The 16228-nt window shown below is 43.2% G+C and overlaps 1 protein-coding gene across 4 annotated transcripts in view; it reads right to left on the bottom strand.

The window, feature by feature from the left end:
• Positions 1-16228, bottom strand: part of col6a2 (collagen, type VI, alpha 2) — a 74989-nt gene that overhangs the window by 23623 nt on the left and 35138 nt on the right. For all 4 annotated transcript variants that reach the window (XM_059967348.1, XM_059967346.1, XM_059967347.1 and 1 more), the window contains exons 12-21: positions 13495-13557; positions 12452-12514; positions 10274-10327; positions 7436-7471; positions 6959-7021; positions 6103-6165; positions 5059-5121; positions 4782-4844; positions 2377-2427; positions 818-853 (exon numbers count right to left, since the gene is read on the bottom strand). In XM_059967348.1, coding sequence (XP_059823331.1) covers positions 818-853; positions 2377-2427; positions 4782-4844; positions 5059-5121; positions 6103-6165; positions 6959-7021; positions 7436-7471; positions 10274-10327; positions 12452-12514; positions 13495-13557 — 555 coding nt within the window. The remainder of the gene's footprint in view (positions 1-817; positions 854-2376; positions 2428-4781; positions 4845-5058; positions 5122-6102; positions 6166-6958; positions 7022-7435; positions 7472-10273; positions 10328-12451; positions 12515-13494; positions 13558-16228) is intronic.

Here is a 16228-nt window from a genome sequence, read left to right as displayed (position 1 = left end):
GCAGAAAGCACACTGCCAGACTGAAATTATCTCGGCCTGTTGACCAACACACAGAAAGAAGCCTTAGTACCTCATTTTCCTTGTATCCCGAGAGATGTTAAATTCTTATGCTTTCCATACAAATGCATCAGTTGAAATAAACAGGCATTGCAGGACTAATTTCTGAGGTGAGAGGGTTACCCTGACATGAGTGGTGTAAGAAATTCTTTGGAGTTTAGAGGAATGAAGGGCGATCATACTGGAGCAAATAAGATATATACAACAGGGTAGTTGTCCAGATATTTTCCCCTGTGGAAGATGATCAAATGAAGGGACAGTTAACAAGATTTGGAGGTGGTATTTTAAAACCAACGTCCACAGGGACTTCTCACTGAGGGTGGTGAGGCTCTGGAGGATTGTGGACACCAGATCACTGGGGGATTTAAGGAGCAAGTAGATAAACTTTGGAAAAGTTGTAGTATTGTGGCTGTTGGTCACCGGCACAAAAGAGAAAGCAAGGCCTGGGGCAGATTATCTATGATCACATCAAATAGCAGGGCAGGTTTGAAGCGGTGATCTTACTCATCTGTCTTTGTGCTCCAGTAAGAGTTTTAGGCATGATCTTGAATCCTTGACTGGCCTGTTACTGATTCCAGTATTCATAAATGAGATTATCAACACTCTCTAGACAATAACATCTATCCTCCTTTTGTAAAGTCAACTCACGTGCAATCTACCATCAGCTGACAGGGACTTAAAATTCAACCACATGGCACATCAGATTAACATATTGTAGGTGCCCACACAGACTTTTGAACCAGTGGAAACATCCGCTCACCATGTAGCCATCAGGTCCTTGTTCTCCCTCGTCACCCTGAGGAGCAAAGGAAAAGAAACAGTGATACCTTTCTGTTTGGGCTTGTCCTACCACAGAGCGATACACTGTCAGAGGCAACACACGAGGAATCAGGGCAATGTTCCGACAATTAACAACTGAAAATGGAGTTAAGCAGATTTGTTGGAGAGGTCTTTTTCCCACTCCCATACATCTGTCCATGGCATTCCCTGCTGCCACAATGAAGCCACTCTTATTTTGAAGGAACAAAACCTCCTTGGGTAACCTCCAATGAACACCTATTACTCTTACTTCGGTAATTTCTACCCCCTCCTCTTCTTTCCATTGCCCATTCTGACTCCCATCTAGTGGCAGCCATCACCTCCCACTGGTGTCACTCCTCCTTCCCATTTTCCCATGGTCCATTTTCCTCTCCTATCAGATCCCTCTTTCTTCAATCCTTTAACTTTTCCACCTATCACCAGATTTGTGAAGGGGGAGAGGAGAATGAGGGGAGGGGTTGAGAGGGGAAGAGAAGGGGAAAAGGTGGAAGGGAACGTAGTTAGAAGAGATGGGAAGACAGGATGAGAGAAGAGAATAGGAATAGATCAAGAGGGGAAAGCAAGCAGTTCTTTGCTGTTATCAACCATCATCATTATCCATTTTCAATGAGGATTAATATTTTTATTGGATGAATATAACATGTCCAATCATCATTAGTACACACCAGAATTTCCAACTAAACAAGTTATAACCCCAAAGCGAGCAGACTTTGGAGGATTCTCCTAATGATTTATACTTCTTTTTTCATCAATACAGTAATATTACTAATATAAGCACCCTTGGTTTGATTATTTACTGTTTTTTTTTTGAAAATTGGGAATTAACACAAATAAAGGAAAAGATTTGGGAAAGGGGAAAAATATGGAAAAATTAAGTAAATAAGTACATAGGGATTGGCTAATTATGTTTGGGGGTAGGAACAAACATGAACGAGTTAGGATATAAAATCCTACAATGGTAGTTACATAGGGTTACATATAATATTTTGGACCAGAAGTAATGGTTCAGAAGAGATACATGGAATTATTATTAATCCACTATTATTACTATTTTTCTTAACAATTATTGTCATTACTTAGTCTAATAGGGTGGAACTATAACTGCAGATAATTATCTATTTAAGTGCCTTATTACTTTTATATTATCTCAATGTGTACTTATGAATGTATAAAAAATTATAGATTAAAATTAAATTTAAAAAATTTTAAAAATTTAAAAAATTCCAACTAAACCAGCTCACAACAGTAAACCTGTGTTGTAATCCAGATGAGCTGCAACTGGTTATATTTTATTTGAATAGATAATATAATTTGTAGACGTTAGTTCAGGTTTCACTGTGTGAGAGCATTTTTGCTGTAAAGGATTAGAATGCTCCACATCCAGGTTACATAAGCAGCTTTCAAATATTCTGAAAATCCTACCCGTTAAACATATGTGGAAGAAAACTGCTGAAGTAGGGAAGGAGTTCATTAAAAGTAATGAAATTATCATGCCATTACCTGGTCTCCTCTGGGTCCTGGGAAACTGAATCCTTGCCTTCCTTTGTCACCCTAAAGACAAGTTGAAGAAGTAAATTACATGGGCAAGACAGAGTGAGCCCCTGATAAACTCAAGACTTGCATTTGTATAGCGTCTTGAAGATGCTTAGGTACAGATGAACTTTTGAAGTCCCGTGACTTCTGAAGAACATAAATAAGGCAAATTTTTAAAGAAAGTATGGCAACAAAAAGACAAATATTTGAAAAGAAAAATACTTATCAGATTTAAATTAGATAACCATTTTGTCAAGCACCTTCGCTTCATTAGGGTGAGTTTTGCTGATGGTCACCAATTTTGATTTTACTTACCATTCTGACATGGACATGACCTTCTCTACTGCCACAATGAGGCCATCCTCAGGTTGGACAAGCAACTCCTCATATTCCACCTGATGGCATGAACTTCGATTTCTCTAAGTTCCAGTAATTCTGCTTCCTCTCCCTCATCTCTTTTTCCATTCCCTATTCTGAGTGCCCTCTTTCCCCTTCCCTTCTTCTCACCTGCCTATCACCTTTCCCTAATGCCTCTTCTCCTTCCACTCTCCTCTCCTATCAGGTTCCTTCTTCATCATCCCTTTACCTTTTCCAACGATCGGCTCCCAGTTTCTTACTTTATGCCCCCTCTCCCTCCCACGGACCTTCCCCCGACCTCATCTCACTCATCACCTGCCAGCTTGTACTCATTTGCCATCTCCACCTCATTATTCTGGCTTCTTCTTCCTTCCTTTCGAGTCCTGATGAAGGGCCTTGGCTCGAAATGTTGACTGCTTATTCTTCTCCAGAGGTGCTACCTGACCTGCTGAGTTCCTCCAGCATTGTGCAAGTGTATATCAGAGGTAGGACAGGGAGAGAAGAGAATCTTCCAGAATCAGTGCGGTGCTGAACATTCCATGCTAAATTCTAAATGGCCCTGCCTCCTCATTTCACCCCTAATCAATCCTTTCCAGCTCCCAAAGACCTTACCCATCTCCCCATGATCTGAAATAACAGCCTCCCTACTCCCCCTGCACTCCCTATCATGTCTTCTCTCAGCCTCATGCTCGATGGCTTCCACTTCATTTCAATTCTGTTCAGGAGTACTCCCCCTTCTCAGCCTCTTCACCCACGTGGCTTTTCTATTCCAAACCAAACCTTTGCCCTTTCCTCACCTCACCCACCCATCCCAATCATGCCTTCCCTGCCCTGGGTACAATCCCAGACTCACTGCTTGAAGGAAAATCATTCTGGTTCACGGTTCATCTGTAGACACCTAGTGGAGTGTTGCACCTCATCAGACTGAGGGAAAGAAGGTCCCACGATTCAATACTGGGTGGGCCTTACCCACATCCTTCAGTGCAGGGATAGCCACCGGTACCTAACCTAACTCTTGCATCCAAAGCACCTCGAGTTCCCCCAACTTTTGACTGAACCTTCTCCAAAGTCTCCACCATCTACTTGTTATGAGGCAACTAGAATTGAATGCTGTACTCCAAGATGCAACCTACCCGCAGTTTTATAAAGCTGTAATTTGAAGAAATAAGATGGCAAATACTAGGAAATCTCAGCAGGCCGGCCAGTGTCTGTGGAGAGGGGTAAGGTCAATGGACTTGCGGAACCCGAGGAGAAAAATAAGCAACTCAAAGATGTTGCAAGTTGCAGAGAATATGGGGAAGGCAGGAGGGAAGGTCTGTGATAGGTTGGTGGCAAGATAAGTAAAATGACACAACGCATGATGGACAGGGAAATTTAATGTTGAGTACTGTAATGTGCCAAGTTAGAAGATGTCACTTTGTCCTTCAAACTTATTTGGGTGTTGACTAACACAGAAGGCCAAGGAACAAAATAATTTAGAATTTTGATTGTAAATTCAAGTGGCAGGCAAATAGGCGCCTGGGATTGCCTTTGTGGACTGATTGGAAGCTAAGTGGGTCACAGAATCTGTGATGGTTTCTCCGACACAGATGACACCGCATCGTGAGTCTGCTAAACTGAAAAAAGTGCAAGTGGATCACTGCTTCATCCTGGAAAGTCTGTTTGGGTTTCTGGATGGTGGGCAGGGAAAAGGTGTAAGTGTTGCTTCTCCTGTGACTACATTGGAAGGTGCAAAGGAGGGAGAGTGGTTAGCAGGGACAGACAAGTGAACAGGAAGGTCATGTGAGGCACTTGATTGTCCTAGGGAATGCTGAAAGGGAGGGGGAGGTAAAGGTGCCTGGCAGCAGAATCTTATCTCATGCTTTCATTTGGGATTTGCAGTGTTCTTCTTTAATTTTGAAAAATACTGCTAAAGTTGTCCAGATTCAAAGATTATTGCTGTCTATCTTATTATTCACATTTAGCCTTGACACCATTGAACAAAGAATCAACAATGTTTAAGGCCAAGTGCATACCTTGGGGCCTGGAGGTCCAGGCTCACCCCTTGGTCCAACCTCACCTGGGTCTCCACGTGATCCCTGAAAAAAGCAAAAGGTGGGGTTTTTAGCTGGTTGTTGAGTTCATAAACACAGTGTAGCTGCAGAACACTCAACTGATGTATACGCTGTGCCTGGGTCATCCCATGACGGGTAGGCAGCAATTGGGGCAGTGGTGATGGCGGGAGGGGAGAGGCATGGAATTAAACTTCAGGAATCGGGTTTGTTGCTTGCTGGGTCAGAAAATGCAACTTACGTTTACGCCTGGTCCTCCAGGTTGGCCAGAGATTCCTCTGGGTCCTGGGAGGCCAACATCTCCCTGTGAACAAAGTGAAAGTTTCAGTGAGTCAGCTGGTAACCGTGACCTCCTGCTTCAAGACCTCAATGCCTTGAACTGACAATGCCAAATACTTGAGTAATTGCTCGGTTTGTGCCTTCTGCAGTAGATCAGAACACTGACTACTCATGTTCAGCTTATCCTTGTACCACTATTCCTTCCCTAGACTGACTATTCAAATACTTCAGCTTTCTTGCTCTAACCAGAATACCCCCACTGCCTCCCCAATACTACAGTTATATGAGGAGGGGCTTCCATTCTACAGTGATATGACAAGGAGCTTTCATTCAGAAATACTGGAGAATGCTAGACTGTTCCTCATTATTTCTAGCATTCAGTTAAGTCATAGCTTATCTAGGTTCTAATTTTATCTAATTTCCTTGGTTCAATTTTCTTTAACACCTACCCCCAAGTTGGACATCATCTTGACTTGGGAAAGTATCAGCAGTGGGTCAGTGTAAATCACATGAACCTTTCCCAGTGGCCCCATAGGAGGGTCACCACCAGAAGGACTGCAGTGGTTCAGAAGGAAGCCCACGATCACCTTCTCCAGGGCAATGTATACTGGCCTTGCCAGTGACACTGAGATCTCAAAAAGGAATTAATAGCTGGATGGCCTAGAGCTCCATGCATATCACTAAAGGACTGTGTCACAAGACATCCCTCTGGCCCATTGTATCTGTGCTGGCTCTCTACTGGAGCAAGTCTCCAGTTCCACCAATCATCCCTTTCTCTGCAAGCTTAGAAATCTTTCTCCTCCCTTTACTTTTATACCTCACTTTATCCCAGTGCAGAAAAAAATATTCAAGTAGATACTTATGCTATTTTAGTTTGTACTTCCAATGGCTTTTTGGCAACTTCTCTACTTAGACTCCTCCACCCCTCTGGCCTGCAGATATGTTTATTCAATTAGCTGTCAAATTATAATTATACACAATATTGCACTAGTAGACAGCTCCTTACCTTTTCTCCTTTCAGCCCAGCTTCTCCTGGCAATCCTCGCGGACCTTCAGTCCCAACATCACCCTTCCAGGACACAAGGACATATCTAGTCAGTCATCATCAGTCCATTATTGTTCTGGCCAATCACCCCTCCCCCCCCACCCCCCATCATGGGTAAACAAACATGGTTCCACCTCAGACAGTCACAGATCTTCCAAGGTGGAGGCTTCCCCATGATCATGTCTTATGAGGATAGGTTGAGCGAGCCAGGGCTTTTCTACTTGGAGTGAAGGAGGATGGGATGTGACTTGATAGAGGTGTACCAGATTATAAGAGGCATAACTAGAGTGGACAGCCAGTGACTTTTACCTGGGGCGGAAATAACTAATACAAGGTGACATAATTTTAAGGTGCTTGGAGGAACTTATAGGTCTATACGTCTGAGGTGGGATGTTTGTTTTTTGCACAGGCAATGGAATGTGCCTTCAGGGGTGGTTGCAGAGGCAGATATGTTAGGGACATTTAAGAGACACGTGGCTGAAAAGAAATGGAGAGCTATGTGGGAGGGAAGGGTTAGATTGAACTTAGAGAAGGTTGAAGTGTCAGCATTGTATTGTGAGCCAAAAAGCCTGCACTGTGCTGTGCTGCCCCATGCTCTATGACTGTAAGGATGAGAACCCAGCTGTCATAAAAGGGGTGTCCCACATCATCAAGCACTTAAACTGAGTAAAGCACCGTATCTACAGTTTCCACAGGGTTCCGAACTGGTTAAGGTAACCCTTTGAGATAGCGCCTGCTTCCAACAGTCACCCCACCCCTTGCTTTTCAACGATCCATTGATAAGAAAGCCTTTGAGTGGAAAAAGTAATGTCCTCACCTTTTCCCCTGCCCTTCCTCTTGGTCCAACTTCTCCTTTGGGTCCAATGTCTCCTCTGCGACCCTGACATTGAGATTGACAAAGAATCAAAAACCAAGAACGTTGGATTGCACTGCTGAAATCAGCCCAACCAAACACCAGCCAGCGCTACGTCATAACACTGGACCCCGTTGTGAGTTTAGGCTCACGCGTTCTTTTCGCTGATACGCACTTGCCTGCTTGTGCATCTTCCGAAGGTCTGCAGCTGCCTTTGTGCTCTTGCATATCCATTAAGTCATTGCCCTTGTCCACCCAGACCTTTTTGCCCAACTACACTAATGGCATTTGCTTGCAATGTTCATACACACAGATCAGCACGTATCACATTCCTGTGCAAGTGAAGTGCAGACGTGATATTTTGCAGCTTTTGGCTGCCTTTCCACAGTGCGTATGTGAACTTAAGCAAGCAACATGTTTTATAAAGTCCATAAAACTTACCACATCTCCCTTAGGGCCTGGATTTCCTTTGGTTCCCTGTGGAATTAAATAAAGGAAAACAGCGTCAAATAATAAGACACTATGAAGCATAGATATCATACCCAATCATCACTATTCTACACCCTCTTTGTGATGGAATCTGACTAAGGATGTAATACTGAGAACTTAAAAGGCATCAGTCAGACTGCATTTGGGGTATTTTATGCAGTTTTGTGCCACTTCTCTAAGAAAGGAGGTGCTAGCATTGGAGAGGGCTCAGAGGAAGTTCACAAGAATGATTCCAGCAATGAAAGCATTAACATTGAGGAGTGTTTGATGGCTCAGGGCCTGTATTCATTGGGGTTTGGAAAAATTAGGGGAATCCATTTAAACATATTTAATATTGGCATAGATAGAGTGAATTTGGAGAGGATGTTTCTAAAAATGGGAAAGTCTAGAACCAGAGGACACAGCCTCAGAATTCAAGGATATCCCTTTAGAACAGAGATGCATGTCAACAGATACACTCAAAAACTTCTATAGTTGTACCATGGAGAGCATTCTGACAGGCTGCATCACTGTCTGGTATGGGGGGTGGGGGGTGGGTGCTTCTGCACAGGACCGAAAGAAGCTGCAGAAGGTTGTAAATTTAGTCAGCTCCATCTTGGGCACTAGCCTACAAAGTACCCAGGACATCTTTAGGGAGTGGTGTCTCAGAAAGGCAGTGTCCATTATTAAAGACCTCCAGCACCTAGGGCATGCCCTTTTCTCACTGTTACCATCAGGTAGGAGGTGCAGAAGCCTGAAGGCACACACTCAGTGATTCAGGAACAGCTTCTTCCCCTCTGCCATCCGATTCCTAAATGGACTTTGAACCCTTGAACACTACCTCACTTTTTTGGTAATCAGCATTTCTGCTTTTGCACATTTTTAAATCATCTATTCAATATACATAATTGATTTAATTATTTATTATTATGTTTTATTTTATTTTTTTTTCTCTCTCTGCTAAATTACATATTGCATTACACAGCTGCTGCCAAGTTAACAAATTTCACATCACAAGCCGGTGATAATAAACCTGATTTTGTTTCTGATTCTAAGATGAGGAAGAATTTCTTTAGCCAGAGGGTGGAGAACCTGTGGAATGCATCGCCACAGACGAATGTGGAGACCAAGTCATTGGGTATAGTTAGAGCAGAGGTTGATAGGTTCTTGATTAGTTAGGGTGCCAAAGGTTACAGGGAAAAGGCAGGAGAATGGGATTCAGAGGGAAAATAAACCAGCCATAATCAAACAACAGTGCAGAATTCCACTGGCTTATAGCTGATGGAAGTGGCCTAGGAATTATTTAATAGTTGAGGAAATCCCTGATCTATCCCATGGGCACAATGGGTGTGGGCAGAAATCCCATTCAAGAGCAGGTCTAACAAATAAAAAGAGAATTGGCTGGGCTCCTCCTTGACTTACCAATAATGCATTGTGTGGAGATCTGTTCTGGACTCACACAGGAAATGCTGGGGCCCACTGTGGTAAAACCCATTTCTCAGATTACGTTCAATACATGAAGAGTGATCATGTGTGTTTAATCGAAAGAGAGTCTAGTTTGGAATATCTAATCCCAGAGTTGTAAATTTAGGTCTAGCACACTAAGTTAAAAGTTATCTCACATACTGTAAAAATTAAGTGTTGCTTACTTAAAGTGGGAGTACATAATCCCTCACTACCACAAATATTGTAGTCAAAAATCTTGCACTTCAGGACACAGCAGGTTTTATGGATGAAGAGCAAGCCTCCTCCCAGGACAATACCTTTCATAATCAGTCATTCCTCCTTCAGCTAAGTAAATGACAACGACTAGTACAATAGACTGATGTTAAGCATTCTCATTCCCAAGTATTACATGTCAGTACTCTAGCAAGAGATTGAAAACGTAAAGCAAAATTTATTCAGATGCTTTTTCTCACTCCAATGAATGAACTGTGGAATTAAACGTAGTAATATTTAAAGATAACCAGTCACTGCAGAGAGATTCTGGGGAAAAGGGAATTAAGCAGCCTGATTGGGAAGTAAGTGATTTTTGGCAGAGGGTAAAAGAGTGGAGGAAGAACAAGATCGAATATAGCAGAGAAAGAGAGGGAAATCATTGAAACATAGGAGAGGGAGAGAGAAGAAACTGAGGTTGGGTGAGAGGGAGGAAGAGAACAAAAGCAGATCTAAAACTGAAGTGAGCAATGGTGAGGGACAGAGCAGATAACATTTGAAGAAGAATAAGAGAGGAGTCAACATCAAAGTAATGTTCTTAACAATATATGTCACCATATACAACAGTACCTTGAGATTCATTTTCTTGCAGGCATGTACAGGAGAATAAAGAAATTCTATAGAATTTATGAAAAACGGCAGAAACAAAGACTGATGAGCAACCAATGTGCAGCGGATGACAAATTGTGGTCATCATGAAAAAGACTGAGAAGCAGTTCACTGAGACAGGCATGGTCAATAACGGTAACAGCAAAAACAATAAATTGGAAGTAAATAAAAACAATACATTGGAAGAATCCTGTGCACAGACAGAAGCTGGCCAGTCCAATGGGGGAGTCGCCAATAGGAAAGCAAGAGAGACCCAGCATTGGTTTGAGATAAAAATAAACAAGAGACATGAGATGTAAATGAAGAGTCGGGAAGGGATCACAACCATTTTACCCAAGTGTTAGTGGAGATCTCAAATGGTGAATAGGAAACAGCCTCCTCCCACCCATCTGAACCCACAAACTAAGGTTCAACCATTGTTCGGTGGAAGGCAGTGCGTCCCTCGGGAATAGTGGACTAGTTTCGGTCTCGACTGCTGATAATTACCTTTGTTCCTTTTTGGCCCATGAGTCCAGGACGCCCGAGAGGCCCAGGTGGCCCCTAGTGAAAATAAACACATTTAATAAAAGGAAGGTAAAGGAGCACCGTCATAACAGAAATGTACACAACTGTGCACACCACTATTCCTCTTTCTAAAGCTGCACTCCCACTGCTGCTCCAAGTGCAGAAAGGAGCATTTGCTTCAGGATGTGACAGATGTGTGTCAATCAGGCCAGCTGTTCCATTAAAGGAGGGTGGAAAGGCTCGCACCTATGTAATAACTCTCAGTCAGCGAGCCATTCCAAAGGACCCATCATCCTTAAACTCCGATCACTGCGGTGGCTTCAGGAACGGGGCTACCACGAGCACTGCAAGACCTCGCAGATTGAAATGAGATGATATGAACAGGAAATGCTACAGATTCTCAGGGCAAGCAGTGCTGGCAGAGAGGGAGAAAGAGTTAATGGTTCAGGTTGATAACCTTTCATCAAATATCCAGGTGATAAGCCTTCGACAGGAACCATTAACTGTTTCTCTCTTCATAGTTACCATTTGATCTGTCAAGTATCTGAGAGGTTCCACTTCTTATCTCAGATTTCCTGTATCTGCATTTTTTTCTGAGCTTGGGGTGATAATACTTTGTTTCAGCATTGCTGGTCGAGAGATGTACACCTTCCAGGACAGCGGCGGGATTCCCTTACACTACAGGTGCACTTTAAGGCCCGTCAGAGCTCATTTTCACTGACTATCCGGAGGGCTGCACCTGTGGGGGAGGTCAGACAGTCCAGGCTGACACACATTGACACACTTGAGCATTGTATCATTTTGTTATCAGATTCTCCTGGTTTGACTTTCACCTGGTCCACTTGGCCATCTTGACTTAAATCTTCAACTTCCTCATCTCTGCTTCAACAATAAATTGGTGCAGATCTACAAACTCCAGGAACTACCTCAACAATACTTCTTGCTGCCCATCCCCTCTGTCTCCATCACATGTAATGATGCCACCTTTCACAACCCATTTCTTTCTTCTGAATTGCCATTTCCCCATGGCCACAGTTGACAGCATCCTCAACCATAGCTCTGAATAGGATTCCCTTTGTCCTCACCATCCACAACAACAGCCTGCAATGAACAGTTCTCCAGAACCTCTGTCACTTTTGATGATATTCCAGCATTTCTTCCTTCTCTCCATCAGCATACCAAAGGGACTGCTCACTTTGAGAATCCCCAGCTGACACTGATCATTCTTCCCACAGCACTTTCCAAGACACCCAACTCTTGCTCTCTTATCTTAAATCCTTTACACCCCCAAAATACCCACTGAGTCCGTCCATGTGAGTTAACAATCACATGAACTTCTTCCAATTTGGTGTATAGGAATTCCTTCAAATGTTTATGTAATTATACTGATTGGGGTGAGAGAGTCTTTTATTTATAAAGCCATTATTCTCCTTATGCCACTCTCTGTGTGGGATTACACTGCTCCAGAGGCCCTAATATGCTACTTAGCCAGCCCCTGCAACTAACCAATTTTTGCTCAACAGAATGCATTGCAGGAACAGAACCCTTCTACAACTTGAGGAACCTACTGTGTCGAAGGCTCACGATGTGGTCTCCTCCTTATTGGGAAAACCAAACACAGACCAGATGATCACTCAGTCCACAAGGGATTCAGTCGCCTCTAACTATAATTCTCCATTTCATTCTGACCTTCCTTTCTCTGCCTGTGCTCCTACTTTGTTCCAACAAAGTTCAGCACAAATGTAGGAGATTATGGATTTTTTTCCCGTCAAGTTGTACAACAGATAGATTCAACCTTACAATACTGACCAGCGGGAAAGGGGAAAATAAACCTCCTGTCTTTGGTCACTCTTAGTTCTTTCTGATTGGCTGACACCCAGCCAACCACAAGCTCCCATGAGAATGAAATGAGCAATAGTGTTATGGCCAGATGTAACCTGACTAGCAGAAACTTCCAAGTGTCCCAATTAGCAGCCCTGAATGGGAATGTAACAGATCAGTCTGCATTATTCCTGGGCCCACAGTTTGAAGCATGCAGGGAAACATCAGGAAGTACGGGAAGGGGATGGTCAGCCTCCCAATTAATCAGTGGAGGGCTATCAGTAAAATGGTCTATACCCTCAGTATTCAGAACAGCCCAGTTGACTTCCTCAACATTACCTTGTTACCCTTCACTCCTTTAGTTCCAGGTGGGCCACTTCTTCCTGGACGTCCAGGATCTCCCTGAAGGAGGAAGGAAACACAGTCTTATTCATTAACCCATGACCCAATGGCTGGATGAAATAACCACCCCCATAAAGCTGGTACATTATATATTGTCTGTTGAGCCCAGACAATGAGGCTCCCAGTGCATAGATTCCCATTAACTCTATGCTAGCTCCCAGGGAAACAACCCTCCAGTATCACCCCCTCTCTCACAGCCTCACACACTGCACCTTAAGGGGTAATTTACAGTGGCCAACTAGCCTGGAATGTGGGAGAGGAAACTAGAGTACTGTGGGACCACAGGGAGTATATGTAGACTCGACACAGGCTGGGACTGAATCTGGGTACACTGCAACCTGGTCGATAGCGCTAACTGCTGCACCTTCACGCTGCTCCTGTCTGCAGGTCCACCATGGGTCACTGTACAACCTGGACACAGAGCAGGCAAACTGCAGCTCCAGGTGCTGTTGAGGCTGGTTGAGGATATTACCTGCAAGCTCAGTTCCACCCGCACTCTTTTTCTTGGCACACACCAAAATGAAGCAGTAACATCCCTGATAGAGGATAGGTGAATACTGGGCCCGATTTGCATGATTAATGACTCCCATCCCAAGGACTTGGTGTTTGCAGAGAAGACTTGATGGGCCCAATAGCCTAATTCTGCTGCTGTGTCTTCTGGTCTATATCAGAGGTTCCCAGTCTCTTTTATGCCATGAACCAATGCTATTAAACATTGGAACCCCTGGTCCATATGGACTCCTTTAAAATGATTGATGTAGAATCATCTATTCAATTTTCAGGCATATCTGGCCACCCTTAAAACAGGATATTTGAGGAGTCAAATAAACAATATTGAGTCCCTGGCGAGGGAAGGGCAGAGTAGGTGAGAGCCTGCCTCCCTTCGGAATTACACCATCCATTCTGTAGTTGCTGAGGTACTTCTTGGGACAACTAAACAGTTAAGCTAACGTAAAATCTTGCTACGAACACATACAAACCTTCGACCCTGGATCACCAGGGAATCCTCTATCACCAGCAGTTCCTGGGAAACCAGGGGGTCCCTGTGAACAATAAAACCACAACTTTATTAGTGCAAAGAGCATGGATAAATATACTTGGAACAGCAGCAACCCCTTTGGGGGTTAAGATTTAGCTTCCTTAAGAAATTTAATTTAATTTAATTCTTTCTTAAGAAATCAAAATGCAAATCATTATCATATTTTTTGGGACTGATCTGTTATCAAAGAATATTGGAGGGGGATACAGAATGCCCTACAAGACATCTTTAAATGTGAAATACCCTTAGAGAGTAAGACCATATATTTTGGAAATATACCTCAAGAATGGTTGAAAAAAGATAAATATTTAATGAATATACTGTTGGTGGCTGGTAAAAAGACTCTTACTAGGAAATGATTATCACAGGAGAGCCCAACTTTAAATGCATGGATGGACATAACAATAGACGTTTACAAGTGTTAATCATAAGCTGAAACAATTTGATTCATACTGGGAAAAATGGTTTAACTACATAATGCCTCATAGGCCTGATTTTATTCTCACAAATCAATGAATATGTTGTAAAAAAAAAGATCACTCCCTACTTGTACATAGTTCTTTTCTTTTGCTTGTTTTATCTTTCCACTCTTTTCTATAAGTGTATACCTCAGATAAATACTATGTGGAGATTTGTGATATATATGATTATATGATATATATGTACAATGTCTGAAACACATCTTATGGAAATGTTTGTTTGATTATGAACTTCAATAAAAAAAGTTACAAAAAAAAAATTCCGATTCCTTCTTACTCTGCAAACTGGTGGGCCTTGGCCCCCAGACAATGTTCCCTCTAACTTGTAATGACCAGTGTGCGGAATAATCTTGTGCTGTGCAGTTTTCTGTCCAGTGACAACAACATGTGCACAGTGAATAATTTCTTCAATAAAAACAGGATAAATAAGCCAGTTCTAAGCTCTGCAGACAAATCATCGCAAACTCCATGTTGTCAACACTGTCCGCATCAGAAACCAGAAAAGGAAATGTGATTCTGTACAATTGTGAAATATACTTAACATGTAGAAGGTGACAACCTTTTGTGCACAGTTTAAATTCCTTTGTGTGCTAGTAGCAAAAGCTGTTTGCGTGCACACCTTAGAGGGAACTTTGCCCCTAGAGAGCTGTGCTCCATCTTAAACCAGGAGGATATTTAATATGACTCAGGCTAAGGCCAAATACAGAAAGGGATCTCCAGATGTTTGCAAGTGGGTGCTAGGGTCACAGGTTGCAGGACTGAGTGGAAGATCTTCACAGGGTGGGGGGCAGATTGGGAGAGGAAGGGTCTAGGCCCAGGAAAGAACAAAGCCCTACAATGTTGTCCCTCAGTGGCTGGTGGGGGATGGTAATGCGGTGAAGGCAGGGTCTCATGAGGCAGGGTCCACTACCAAGAAGGGCAAAGGGCAAGGCCTGGAGAAGCCTGGTGGAAGCGTGGCTTTACAAGACCTGGGAGATATGGGAGGGATGGGGAGGGGGCAGAAGATGTGAAGGGCATGGTACCACGTCTCTGCAAAGTGGAACTGCAAGATCTGGAACTAACAGGAGCATAGGTGAGTGTTTTTAGGAGTAGGCAGAACTGGGCAACTCCACAGAGACTCAGGCTGCCAGTCCAAGATCCGACATGATGTTAAGGTTTAGCTCTGATTTTTAATATTCACCTCAAGAGCTCAGATGGAGGTGAATTGGCTGGGAGTTACACAAGGGTCCAGTTACTAAGAGCTGTCCACAAGCCAAATTCTGCCAAAGTTAAAAACATCTGTTTCTATAGAAATCCACATCACTCTACATATACTTGCTGTAATTCCTTAACTTAATTGAATATCAACCCATCACTACCCATAATAAACTAATCGAATTTGTAACGCCCTGGTTAAGATTTTTACTGTTGTGCTGTAGGTATTTCATTTTAGCAGTTCAGTAAGAGTAGTCTGTCCTGCTTTGAGCACGTTTTGGTTTGAGCTAAAGAAAAGGGGCTATGTTGTTCAACTTAGGAACATTGTGTCAGCCAATCAGGATGGTGGAATTGGGAGAAGATTCTAGAGAATGTTGGGTGGAGGGTTTTTGTGGCGGACACTGGTGTGGGTCGAGGTCTTTTTAGCAGGAGCTGGGAGAAGACGGGAGAAGATGGCTGAGGGTGCCATCTCTGTTGCACAAGGTGCTTTGTGTGATGAATGGCTTCAAGGAGGAAGGACCAATACTCCTGCGGAGGAGCCCGTTTGTTCCAGATGAATTTCGAGTGACATTCGGTAGGTGGTGTGTGCTTTCATGTAGACCATGGGTCCAGTGTGGGAGTTAAAGACAACTTCAAGATGAGCTCCAACTTATGTGCACGTTTGGTCTGGGTTAACCGTAATGGGCCCTTTTTATTTTTATCTCTTCTCTTTTAGCTCCAATAAAGTTGAAATTTGTAAATATATTTTCTTTATAATTGCATGCAGTGCACTATCTGTTATTTCTTGCCGCTAATTGCTTGAGGGCAATATTTACACAGTATCCGCACAATTCGGGGTTTGGGTAGTCAAGACATGACAACCTCCTGGTTTTGGTGGGACCAAAGCCGTACCGATCCCAGACGTGCAGCGTTTGAGAAAGGAGGACTTCTCAGTGCTGAGTCCCAGTAGGTGTTAGGGAGGGGTTATCGAGCCACATCTCTAGAGACGCCCGCTACAAAGGA

Source organism: Hypanus sabinus, chromosome 4 (assembly GCF_030144855.1).
Source record: "Hypanus sabinus isolate sHypSab1 chromosome 4, sHypSab1.hap1, whole genome shotgun sequence".
NCBI lineage: Eukaryota > Metazoa > Chordata > Chondrichthyes > Myliobatiformes > Dasyatidae > Hypanus > Hypanus sabinus.
This window is presented reverse-complemented; position numbering and strand designations above follow the sequence as displayed.